Source organism: Hemitrygon akajei, chromosome 13, assembly GCF_048418815.1.
Source record: "Hemitrygon akajei chromosome 13, sHemAka1.3, whole genome shotgun sequence".
Classification (NCBI taxonomy): Eukaryota; Metazoa; Chordata; class Chondrichthyes; order Myliobatiformes; family Dasyatidae; genus Hemitrygon; species Hemitrygon akajei.
The window spans coordinates 103608813-103621945 of NC_133136.1; the positions used below are offsets into that span (position 1 = coordinate 103608813).

Consider the following 13133-nt stretch of genomic DNA (forward strand, 5'->3'; position numbering starts at 1 on the left):
CATCTTGTTTTCCTTGTGAGAGGTATCATCACTGAGTACTTCCTTGTTTTTACTTAATATCTTCACTAATGCATTTGCAATGTGTCAATGATTAGAAATCCAGATACCACTTGTGAATTCCTATAACCTTAACATGTTCAGACTAATTATACCTCTGTGGCGACCCACTTCCCAGTGCACACGAACCGGCTCACAAAGCGGCGTGCGCCGGCATTGAGGCCGGTCCCAAAGAGGGCGCCAAGCCTGCTTCACCAGCAAGGGGAAAAGCCCGCACACGGGACGGGACTGTGAATACGCATTTCCGCCGGGGAGGGTGGGATCAGGAAGGCTTTAAAGCGAGGCCACGAAGTTTGAATAAACCTCTTTTTTGTAACTGCAGCTCATCGACTCCGTGTCATTGCAGCACTGCGTGTAGCACACCGCTACAATTGGTGACCCCGACGGCACAAACGATATTTGGACCGGAGATGAACGACGCTGCATCTGTTCATGCAGTTTTGTTAAAACTGCCAAGCTTCTGGACGCTGCGACCTCACCTATGGTTCCAGCAGGCAGAAGCCCAATTCCACATTCGGCAGATAACCTCGGATGCCACAAGTTACTACTATGTGGTGAGCTCCCTCAACCAGGAGACAGCCGCCCAGGTTGAGGAGTTCATACAATCGCCCCCAGCGGATGGCAAATACACAGAATTCAAAGCCTTGCTCATAAGGACTTTTGGACTCTCACGGCGCGAGCGAGCTGCCCGCTTACTGCAGCTGGATGGTTTGGGGGATAGGCCACCGTCGGCTTTGATGAACGAGATGCTGTCCCTGGTTGGAGGTCACAAGCCCTGCCTCATGTTTGAGCAGGCGTTCCTAGAGCAGCTGCCCGAGGACATATGCCTGCTGCTGTCTGACGCAGATTTCAGCGACCCCCGGAAGGTGGCAGCCCGGGCGGACGTGCTGTGGAAAGCCAAGAAGGAGAGTGGGGTGTCCATCGCACAGATCACCAGGCCACGCTCCCAGCAGCAAACCAGACCAGGCCCGGCCGCAGAGCCCGCTAACCTCAGAGGCAGGGGTGAGGAGACCAACGAACAATGGTGCTTCTACCACCAGCGGTGGGGCACAGAAGCCCGCTGCTGTAGCCTGCCCTGCAAGTTCCCAGGAAATGCCAGGGCCAGCCGCCGCTGATGGCTACGGCGGCTGGCCATCGGGATAGCCTCCTGTATGTCTGGGACAAGTAGTCGGGACGCTGCTTTTTGTTCGACACCGGAGCCGAGATCAGCGTCTTACCTCCGACGAGTTACGACACCCGCAACAAAGAACCGGGTCCCACCCTGAGGGCCGCGAACGGCAGCACAGTAAGGACCCACGGCACCCGTACGGTCTGGCTACAGTTCGGCTCCAGCCGGTTCACGTGGGACTTCACACTGGCCGCCGTAGTCCAACCGCTCCTGGGAGCGGATTTATCGCGAGCTCACAGCCTACTGGTCGACCTGCCCAGGAAGAGACTGGTCCACGCCGAGACCTTTCAGACGTTCTCCCTGGGTGAAGCCCAGTTGCCAGCCCCACACTGAGACTCCATCACGCTGTCCAACAATGACTTCACCAGAGTCCTGGCGGATTTCCCATCGGTTCTGGCACCGCAGTTCACAGCAGCCATGCCCAGACACGGCGTACAACACCACATCCCAACACATGGACCACCCCTCCACGCCCGTGCTCGAAGGCTTCCCCCGGACAAGCTCCGACTGGCGAAGGAAGAGTTCAAGAGGATGGAGGAATTGGGGATCATACGGCGGTCCGACAGCCCATGGGCCTCCCCCCTGCACATGGTGCCCAAAGCAACAGGGGGCTGGAGACCATGCGGCGACTACCGCAGGCTGAACGAGGCTACAACACCGGACCGCTACCCTGTGCCGCACATTCAGGACTTTGCAGCAAACCTGCACGGTGCACAGATCTTCTCCAAGGTAGACCTCGTCCGGGGATACCATCAAATCCCGATGCATCCGGACCACGTCCCCAAAACGGCACTCATCACCCCTTTCGGCCTTTTTGAGTTCCTCCGCATGCCGTTTGGCCTGAAGAATGCCGCACAGACGTTTCAGCGGTTAATGGACGAGGTGGGACGCGACCTGGATGGACTTCGCTTTCATCTATTTGGACGACATCCTCATAGCCAGCAGCAGTCATCAGGAGCATCTGTCCCACCTCCGTCAACTCTACGCCCGACTGAATGAATACGGCCTGACAATCAACCCGGCCAAATGCCAGTTCGGGCTCGACACCATCGACTTCCTGGGCCACAGGATTACTAAAGACGGGGCAACCCCTCTGCCCGCCAAGGTAGATGTGGTCCGCCATTTCCCCTGACCCAACACAATCAAAGGCCTTCAGGAATTCGTGGGTATGGTGAATTTCTACCACCACTTCCTCCCTTCAGCTGCCCGAATCATGCGCCCCTTGTTCGCCCTGATGTCGGGTAAGGGCAAGGACATTACCTGGAACGAGGAGTCTGCCGCCGCTTTCATTAAAATGAAAGAAGCCTTGGCAAACACCGCGATGCTAGTGCACCCCAGAATGGACGTCCCTACCGCCCTCACAGTGGACGCATCCAACACGGCAGTCGGTGGAGTGCTGGAACAACTCATCGAGGGTCGCTGGGAACCCCTGGCGTTTTTTGGCAAACACCTGCAACCACCCGAGCTCAAATGCAGTGCTTTCGACCAGGAACTGTTGGCGCTATACCTGGCAATCTGGCATTTCAGGTACTTCTTAGAAGGTAGGCCTTTCACCGCGTTCACGGACACAAACCGCTTACCTTTACGTTCACGAAAGCATCCGACCCCTGGTCGTCCCGCCAGCAGCGACATCTGTCCTACATCTCCGAATACACAACGGATGTCCAGCATGTCTCGGGAAAGGACAATGTCGTGGCGGACGCCCTCTCCAGCCCTAACATCCAAGCACTGTCCCAGGGGGTAGACTATGAAGCACTGGCGGAAGCACAGCAGGCAGACGAGGAGATCCCTAGTTACAGGACTACAATCTCCGGTTTGCAGCTCCAGGACCTCCCCATAGGCCCAGGTGAGAGGACCCTACTCTGTGACATCACCACTGGCCAACCCCGCCCCATCGTTCCGGCAGCCTGGCGGCAGTGCGTTTTCAACTCCATTCACAACTTAGCGCACCCCTCCATCAGGACAACCATCCAGATGGTAGCCAACAGGTTCGTTTGGCACGGACTACGCAAGTAGGTCAGTGAATGGGCCAAAACGTACATGCACTGCCAAACAGCCAAGGTGCAGCGGCACACCAAAGCTCTGCCGCAGCAGTTCCACCCCACCCGCTGGCATTTCGACCACATTCATGTGGATATCGTGGGCCCCCTGCCAGTGTCGCGAGGAGCGTGGCACCTCCTGACTATTGTGGGACACCGACACCACCTCCGAATCTTGCGCCTGGGCACTGATTGCCACCTGGGTATCTTGCTTTGGTGTACTGGCCCACATTACCTCCGACAGAGACGCCCAGTTCACCTGCAGCCTGTGGTCAGCTATGGCCAGCCTTTTGGGGACACAGCTGCACCACACAACTGCCTACCACCCACAGTTGAACGGACTGGTGGAACGTTTCCAATCACCTGAAGTCAGCTCTCATGGCCCGCCTCAAAGGGCCTAACTGGGTGGACGAGCTCCCCTGGGTCCTGCTCGGAATCCGCACGGCACCCAAAGAGGATCTGCACACTTCGTCAGCTGAGTTGGTGTACAGCGCACTCCTGGTCGTCCCAGGAGAGTTCATACCAGCCCCAAGGGGGCAAGAGGAAGAACCCGCAGCAGTCCTGGGCAGACTACGCGAGAGGCTCGGTAACCTGGCCCCCATACCCACTTCGCAGCATGGGTAGAACCCGACCTGCGTACCCAGAGACCTGCAAAACTGTAAGTTCGTTTTTGTACAACGGGGCGGACATCCCGCACCGCTACAGCGGCCCTATGAGGGGCCGTTTATGGTGATCAGAAACAATGGGTCCACATTCGTGCTGGACATTGGGGGGAAAGAGGAGGTTTTCACGGTGGACCGACTCACACCGGCCCATGTGGACTTGGCGTAGCCGGTCGAGATTCAGGCACCGCGGCTCAGAGGCAGACCTCCCAAACAGAGTCCGACCCAGACTGTGGACATTGGGGGGTGTATCGCCGGTTCTGGTGGGGGTGGGGGGGTTATGTGACAACCCACTTCCCAGCGCACTCGAACCGGCTCACAAAGCGGCGCGCGCTGGCATTGAGGCAGGTCCCAAAGAGGGCGCCAAGCCTGCTTCACCAGCAAGGGGAAAAGCCCGCACACGGGACGGGACTGTGAATACGCGCCCCCTACAGCATTCCCGCCTGGGGAGGGCGGGATCAGGAAGGCTTTAAAGCAAGGCCGCGAAGTTTGAATAAACCTCTTTTTTGTAACTGCAGCTCACCGACTCCGTGTCATTATTGCAGCGCTGCGTGTAGCACACCGCTACACCTCCACAATTGCCTTGGCTGACTCACTTTAAACATGGGAGCAAACTCAAGTTTACTCACGTTAATCATTCAATATTTCATGCTCAGGTCATTAGCAGTATATTTTAATTGGTTGAAGCTAAAAAGCAAAAGCTCTATCTGTGCATTTTTATGCACATATCTTGTAGCAGTAAATTTCTTGTGTATAAATTGAACAAAAATATTATAACATTAAATGTGGTGTTATTAATATAGTGTAAACAGTGGGCCTAATCTTTTAAAAATGTTTAAACTGCTTTCAAAAATTACTCTTAAAATGGATGAATAAATCAGGAGTATTGTGTAAGATTGGGTTTTCATCTGGGAATGAATTGTAGTTGGTGTACTTAGCAGAAGTAGTATTTGTGTGTCTTAAGGGACATCTACTGCAAAATTATACTGCTATAGTTAAACCTCTACTTTTAACAATGGCAGTTTTGGTACAGTCTTACTGAAATTGATTGTTGATCATTGTAAACTTGAACAGCATTTGATCCAGTCTTGAGATACAAATCTAGAGAAGTGTTATGTTTCCTGGATATGACATCTTCATTTTGATAGCATAAATTTGAAATGATTTGTGCTATATCTGGATTTTTCTTTAATATAAAAGTTAAGACTCCCTAGTTAACATAAACATAGAACAGTACTACACATGTACAGGTCTGATGGCTCACTATCTTTGTACTTGCCTAAATGGCTCTGATGTGTGGTAACAAACAAGAGAAAATCTGCAGATGCTGGAAATTCAAGCAACGCACACAAATTGCTGGAGGAACTCAGCAGGCCAGGCAGCATTTAGGAAAAGAGTACAGTCGACATTTCAGGCTGAAATTCTTTGGCAGGACTTAGTCCTGCTGAAGTTTTACTGTATCTGTTTCCTCAGCTTTCCCTGGCAGTATGAACCAAGTATCTACCATTCTTCGTGAAAAAAGGGGGAAAACACTTGTCAAATAAATGTCCTTTAAACTTATCACCTCACTTTATGGATGTGCTCCCTATTATTTGGCATGTTCACGGAGGGGTAAGGACTCTATCTAGCATGTCTGTGTCTTTCATAATCTTAGATCAGCTTGTCCCATAGTCACCAGTGTGCTAGAGAAAGCAATCAAAGCTTATACATTCTTTCCTTGTAGCTTGCATTCAACAATTCAGACAGCACCTTGGTGAACCTCTTCTGCACCCTATTCAAAGGCTCTGCGTTCTTTCTGTAATGCTTAACTGTAATTGTACGTGACACTACAAACATGGCCTAAACAAAGCTTAACATAGTTACACTATGACTTCCTGACTTTTATAAGCATGCAATATACCTCCTTTATCACCCTTTCACTTGCTGCTTTCATGGAACTATGGATTAGCTCTCCAAAATCCACTTGTTACTGTATACTCTTCACTGTGACACCCCAGTGTGTAAAATCTCACTCTTATTCAGATTAAATTCCATCTGACATTTCTCTGCCCATATTTCCAGCTTGTCTACATTTTACTGAATCATTTGAAACCTTCCTCACTAATCGCAACTGCCAATTCCTGCAAGCTTACTAATCAGACCATCTACATTGTTGTATATAACACAAACAAGCAAGCAGTCCGGCACTGATCTTTACCAGATCACTGATCACAGACATCCAGTCAGATTAACACATCTCTGCTACTTTATGGCCAAGTCACTATGTGCCGTAATCATCTGTATCAGCTCACTTTGAGGGATCTTGTTGAAACTTTAGTAAAGCCAATGCATACAACATCCATTGCCTCATCCCTGTCAATCAAATTTTTCACCTCCTCAAAAAAAACTCAGTTGGGCATGGGAGACTGCAGTTGCAAGGCATCAGGAGAAATTCACCAGGTCAGGCGGCATCTGTTCGGAGTGGAATAGACAGTTGACTTCTCAGGTTGAGACACTTCATCAATCTGGATAAAGGGTGTTTGTCCGACATGTCAACTGCCCATTTCCCTCTATAGATCCTGCCTGATGTGTTGAGTCCCTCAGCAGCTTTTGGTGTAAAACATCACCCATCCTGCCCTGCACAAAGCCACGCTAATTATCCCTAAAGTTAGGAACACGGAAGATCTCAGTTCACCCCCCCACCTCTGAGTTAGCTCCAATGACAGGAGGATTGGTGAGAGTTGGAATTCTTCTTAAGCCCATCACCCTAGTGGGGCATGGGCCACCAACAGCAACTCGCAGAGTCCTCTGTCCTGGGCTGAAGGTTGATTGGGCCTCCACATCACAACTTCATACATCTTCTAAGCAGAGATCCTTCCTTGCCCAGGGAGCTTCTGTAGAGCTGGGATTTTATGGGATGGGGCTGCTGACCCCATGCCCACCCCTCCTGCACTTTTGGAATTGAGGGCAAAATTGATAAGCTTTCACTTTGATTCCTTTCTGAACTTAAGCATGTGAGTATGGCACATAGACAGAGTTCAGCTGCATGCCACCAAGTGGTAGAATTGCTGCACTTCATCAGGGAGAAGTAGTTTGCATTTAAGCAATTGCTGTGCAGAGATACTATCGAAAGATAGCCGGTAGCTGGTAGATGAACAGAGGGTGGACTGGAAAATCATAAGTGAGCAACAGTCAACAAGTTCAACATCTGTGGGATGTGAAGCTATGCATTCATTAAGTCCTATATGACTCTGATTGTATTTCTGTTGATGGTATTCTTGGCTGTATACTGTACTTAGCTGTTCAATTGCTTTTCAGCTGGATATGCCAAAAGAACACATTACAGCTAATGTTGCTACAATCATCAAGGATGTGTGTACCCAGAGACCAGTCAGTTTTGGTGAGTGATAATGTTGCTGTGTCATTTTTGTAACTTATTATTTTTACATTTGAACAACAAAATTCAAGACATGCTAGTGATATTAAACCTTTTGGAAACTCCATGGAAAGGTTATTGAAAAGCACAAGTCAGAAAATTTCCACTGAATATCCCTTGGAGTACAGTTAAGTCAATCATCAAGAAATGGAAAGAATATGGCACAGCCGTAAATCTGCCTAGAACAGGCCGTCCTCAAAAACTGAGTGACCGTGCAAGGACTAGTGAAGGAGGCCACCAAGAGATCCATGACAGCTCTGGAGGAGATACAAGCTTCAATGGCTGAGATGGGAGAACTGCTGCCCAGGTCCTTCACCAGTCATAGCTTTATAGAAACATAGAAAATAGGTGCAGGAGTAGGCCATTCGGCCCTTCGAGCCTGCACCGCCATTCAGTATGATCATGGCTGATCATCCAACTCAGAACCCTGTACCTGCTTTCTCTCCATACCCCCTGATCCCTTTAACCACAAGGGCCATATCTAACTTCCTCTTAAATATAGCCAATGAACTGGCCTCAACTGTTTCCTGTGGCAGAGAATTCCACAGATTCACCACTCTCTGTGTGAAGAAGTTTTTCCTCATCTCGGTCCTAAAAGGCTTCCCCTTTATCCTTAAACTGTGACCCCTCGTTCTGGACTTCCCCAACATCGGAAACAATCTTCCTGCATCTAGCCTGTCCAATCCCTTTAGAATTTTATACGTTTCAATAAGATCCCCCTCAGTCTTCTAAATTCCAGTGAGTATAAGCCTAGTCGATCCAGTCTTTCTTCATATGAAAGTCCTGTCATCCCAGGAATCAATCTGGTAAACCTTCTCTGTACTCCCTCTATGGCAAGAATGTCTTTCCTCAGATTAGGGGACCAAAACTGCACACAATATTCTAGGTGTGGTCTCACCAAGGCCTTGTTACAACTGCAGTAGAACCTCCCTGCTCCTGTACTCAAATCCTTTTGCTATGAATGCCAACATACCATTTGCCTTTTTCACCGCCTGCTGTACCTGCATGTCCACCTTCAATGACTGGTGTACAATGACACCCAAGTCTCGTTGCATCTCCCCTTTTCCTAATTGGCCATGGTTCAGATAATAATCTGTTTTCCTGTTCTTGCAACCAAAGTGGATAACCTGACATTTATCCACATTAAATTGCATCTGCCATGAACTTGCCCACTCACCTAACCTATCCAAGTCACCCGACATCCTCTTAGCATCCTCCTCACAGCTAACATCGCCACCCAGCTTCGTGTCATCTGCAAACTTGGAGATGCTGCAATTAATTCCCTCGTCTAAATCATTAATATATATTGTAAACAACTGGGGTCCGAGCACTGAGCCTTGCGGTACCCCACTAGTCACTGTCTGCCATTCTGAAAAGGTCCCATTTACTCCCACTCTTTTTATGGGAGAAAGGCAAAGAGAAAGCCACTGTTGGAAAAAAACCTCACATGAAATCTTGTCTAGAGTTTGTCAGAAGGCATGTGGGAGCCTCTGAAGTCAGCTGGAAAAAGATTGAGGTTTGAAGAAACCAAAATTGAGATTTTGAAGTCTTTTGGAAAAATGCACCAGATATCATCCATGTGATATTCAGTGTGTACTAAATCTATATAAATATTGAAGGTTTGATGCAATTTGTGGGAGCACTATGGAAACACAAAATTTTTTTGTTGGTCTTGAGGTTGTAGTTGCAATTTACCTGGAGCTTGCATCGAGATTAAGTGAGGTCAGTGAATCTCTTCAGCCATTGACTATGAGGTTTGCAAAAGAAATTAGTATGGTATCACTGGTCTTCCTGAGATTCTCAAAAGGATGAAGGGACATTCAGGTGGATACTTTACTGTGATTGAACTAAATAAAAAGATCTTTTGTGCACATAATGAATAACTTAATAAAGATCATTTGTGCACTTAATGCATTGCATGTGTGTGAGAGATGGAAGAAACCAGTTGAGCCCTCATTTCTAACATCCTCTAATGAGAGCATAAATTCAAAATGTGCTCCATCTGGATAGTTTAAAAACAATGAAATCAAAGCTTTTTGATTAAGAGCAGGGAAGGTTCTGAGTTCTTTATCCTTGCTAAGTTAGATATAATTAGAAGAATGATATTTAAAAAATAACTGGAGAAAGGATGGTAAAATTCACAACTTTCACTTTGATTTCTGTGCAGCATTCCCTTTTGAATTTACAGTGCCTATAAAGAGTATTCACCCAACCCCCACCCGTTAGAAGTTTTTTTTAACAATATTGAACCACAGTGGATTTAATTGGGCTTTTTGACACTGATCAGCAGAAAAAGACTCTTCTGTGTAAAAATGTAAACAGATCTCTACAAAGTGATTTAAATTAATTACAAATATAAAACACAAATTAATTATGTAAGTATTTACAACCCCCTTTAATATGACACACCAACTCATCACTGGTGCAGCCAAGTGATTTTTGAAGTCACATAGTTAAATGGAAATCACTAGTGTACAGTCAAGCTGTTTAAGTTGATTGTAGTAAAAATACACCTGTATCTGGAAGGTTCAACTGTTGGTGAGTCAGTATCCTGGCAAAAACTACACCATGAAGACAAAAAAAAATCACTCCAAGTACTCCATTAAAAGGTTATTGAAAAGCACAAGTTAGAAAATTTCCACTGAATATCCCTTGGAGTACAGTTAAGTCAATCATCAGGAAATGGAAAGAGAATGGCACAGCTGTAAATCTGCCTAGAGCAGGCCGTCCTCAAAAACTGAGTGACCGTGCAAGAAGGGGACTAGTGAAGGAGGCCACTGAGAGACCCATGACAGCTCTGGAGGAGTTACAAGCTTCAGTGGCTGAGATGGGAGAGACTTGATGTACAACTGTTGCCCAGGTGCTTCACCAGTCACAGCTTTATGGGAGAAAGGCAAAGATAAAGCCACTGTTGGAAAAAACCTCACATGAAATCTTGGCTAGAGTTTGCCAGAAGGCATATGGGAGCCTCTGAAGTCAGCTGGTAGAAGGTTATGAAGTTTGAAGAAACCAAAATTGAGCTTTTTGGCCATGAAACTAAATGTTATGTTTAGCATAAGTGTGGTGGTGGCTGCATCATACTGTGGAGATGCTTTATTGAAGCAGGTCCTGTAAGGCATGTGAAGGTAGAGGGTAAAATGAATGCAGCAAAATAGAGGGAAATCCTGGAGGAAAACCTGTCTGCAAGAGAACTGCAACAATAACCCCAAGCGTAAGGCCAAAGCTATACAAGAATGGCTTAAAAAATGTTATTGTCCTGGTGTGGTGAAGTCAGAGTCCAGACCTCAATCCAATTGAGAATTTGTGGCTGGATGTGAAATGGGTTGTTCACTCATGATCCCCATGCAATCTGACAGAGTTTGAGCAGTTTTACAAAGAAGAATGGGGAAAAATTGCTGTCTTCAGATGTGCAGAGCTGATAGAGCCCTATCCACACAGACTCAAGGCTGTAATTGCTGCTGAAGGTGCATCTACTAACTACTGACTTGAAGGGGGTGTTAATTATGCAATCATTTATTTTGTTTAATAATTGTAATAAATTTAGACCAATTTGTAGAAATTTGTTTTCACTTTGATACAAAAGAGTCTTTTCTGTTGATCAGTGTTTAAAATAGCCAAAATAAATCCACAGTGTTGTAAAACAATAAAAAATGAAAACTTCCAAGAGGGTGAATACTTTTTATAGGCACAGTATACAAGTGCATAATATACATCGACAGGCATATAATTCATTTGCATGCCACTAAGCAGTAGGTACTGCTTCATTGTAGAGTTGAAGGGCCTTTTTGAAATTGTTTTTTTCCAACTAAGATATTTATTGAAGTAAGATACAAATTCAATTTTTGGACTAATATCTTCACAAGTTAGAAGGAAGTTCCTTTATCAATGACCAATGACCATTTTAGATACTTAAACTTTGAATACCAATTTTTTTTTAAAAAACAAAGAAATTACATATTTCATAAGAGTTGCTGCAGATCCTGGGCTTATTTTGTATTTCCAATCTATATTTTTATTTTTAATATAAACATTGGCTAATTTGACTTCTCTCTTTTCTCAGGTCCATTTGTTGAAAGAGCAATTATTTGCAGTGCAACCAGTGAATCTATGTTGTTTAAAGTAGATCCTTTCTTGCCTCAAATAACAGAAGACAATGATGAAGAGAATCAGTAGCACTGTGGTTAATTAATAACTACTTTTGTACAAACTACCAATGGCATATTGTGATGAAATAAACATTTATATATGTAATAAGTTAATAAGCTGAATATAAAAATATCTGAACAGGAGTCAAGTGCATCTTATTAAAGTTTATTTAAAAGGCTTGTTTGCTTTATCAGATTCAGTCCTCAGCTTTCTCAGTGGGCAGGTTTCTCTCAATAGCTGGTACATTTAAGATCCCACAGTTTAAGTTTCACATAGAATCTAATAGAAAACCAATATTTTCAAAATTCAATGTAAATACTACATTGAAATATCACTTTATACTATCATAAGTAGCAACCAATTGAGACTTTAAAAATCTTACAGAATAGTCCTCTTAAAACAAAACACTGCCTTAGTCAGCAGGTTTTCAGCAGATATGGCTCTCACTGACTTTTTCCTGTTTCACTTTGGTTCCAGTGTTTGAAGATTTTCTGTTGATTGTTGCAAAGTTCAGGTTTCATTCAGAATAACCATAATTTCATTAAAAGGTGGAGCAGATTTGAAACATCTTATGATTTCTTCTTAGTTGCAATGTTTCTATGACTTCAGTATCCTTCCATTATTCTCAAGAAATGGTGCATAATCTTGAGAACAGGAAATTGCTTCCAGGGTGAATATCTGGAGCAAGGTATTTTAACTAGGATACAAACTGAACATTGATACACGTCCTTTCGTTGAACATTCCACTAACAATATTAAAACAGTGCTTCCATAATCATACTTGGCTGGATGGAGTTTCTTCTTTGAGATGAATTGTGGACTGCTCCATATTGCCATATTATGTGAAGGATGCCAGATTACTATAAGTATATTTTAATGATTTGATCTAATGTTCTGTTGGTACACTTTTTTTTAATGTGAATATCAATACAAGTCTGCTTAGTTTACTAACAGTACCTGTGTAGTTTTGGTAGACAATCCACACAATGATAGCTATCAGTTATGTTCTGATGTTTTCTGTAAGTAAAAAGGAATAAGTCATACTTTGAACACCTTCCTGCTTATTTTGTACAGGAAAGGAAGTAATTCTGTTTCTGCTCATATTCCTATTCTAGAAAGTATTGTGATTTGTTTCTAGAAGTTTTTCTTTATCTACCTCTCACCTTTGCTATTTCTGTGCACAAGTGAGCTGATATTTTTCTAGCAATGTTGTTATGGTTTACAGAATTATTCTCAATGGCTTAAAGGATTTTATTAAATCACGGGCGACATGCCGGATGACTAGAAGACAGCAAATGTGTTATCTTTATTCTGAAGGGCAATAGATACAAGCCAACTAACTGTAGACCTGAGTTTAACATCAGTGATAGGGTGAATCTAATGTCAGTGGTGGGAAAAGTTCAAGTTCGTTGTCATCTGACTACATGTATACAACCAATCAAGACATTATCCTGGACCATGGTGCACACCCACTAAACTCATATCATACACAGCACATAAAACAAAATATTGCCACAAGTACTTAATAATTACAAGTGCATGCAATGCACAGCACAGATAACTAGTTCACAGCTCGCTGTTCTAGTAGTAGTATGGTATTCATTAATCTCACAGTTTGAGGGAAGAAACTGTTACCAAGACTGGTA

General features: G+C 45.1%; 1 protein-coding gene across 3 annotated transcripts in view; it reads left to right on the forward strand.

Annotated features, from left to right (window-relative positions):
- mrpl1 (mitochondrial ribosomal protein L1) overlaps window positions 1–11666 on the forward strand; it is a 66277-nt gene extending 54611 nt beyond the window's left edge. For all 3 annotated transcript variants that reach the window (XM_073065196.1, XM_073065195.1, XM_073065194.1), the window contains exons 8-9: window positions 7224–7305; window positions 11402–11666. In XM_073065196.1, coding sequence (XP_072921297.1) covers window positions 7224–7305; window positions 11402–11514 — 195 coding nt within the window. In that variant the 3' untranslated portion in view covers window positions 11515–11666. The remainder of the gene's footprint in view (window positions 1–7223; window positions 7306–11401) is intronic.
- The last annotated feature ends 1467 nt before the right edge of the window (window positions 11667–13133 follow it).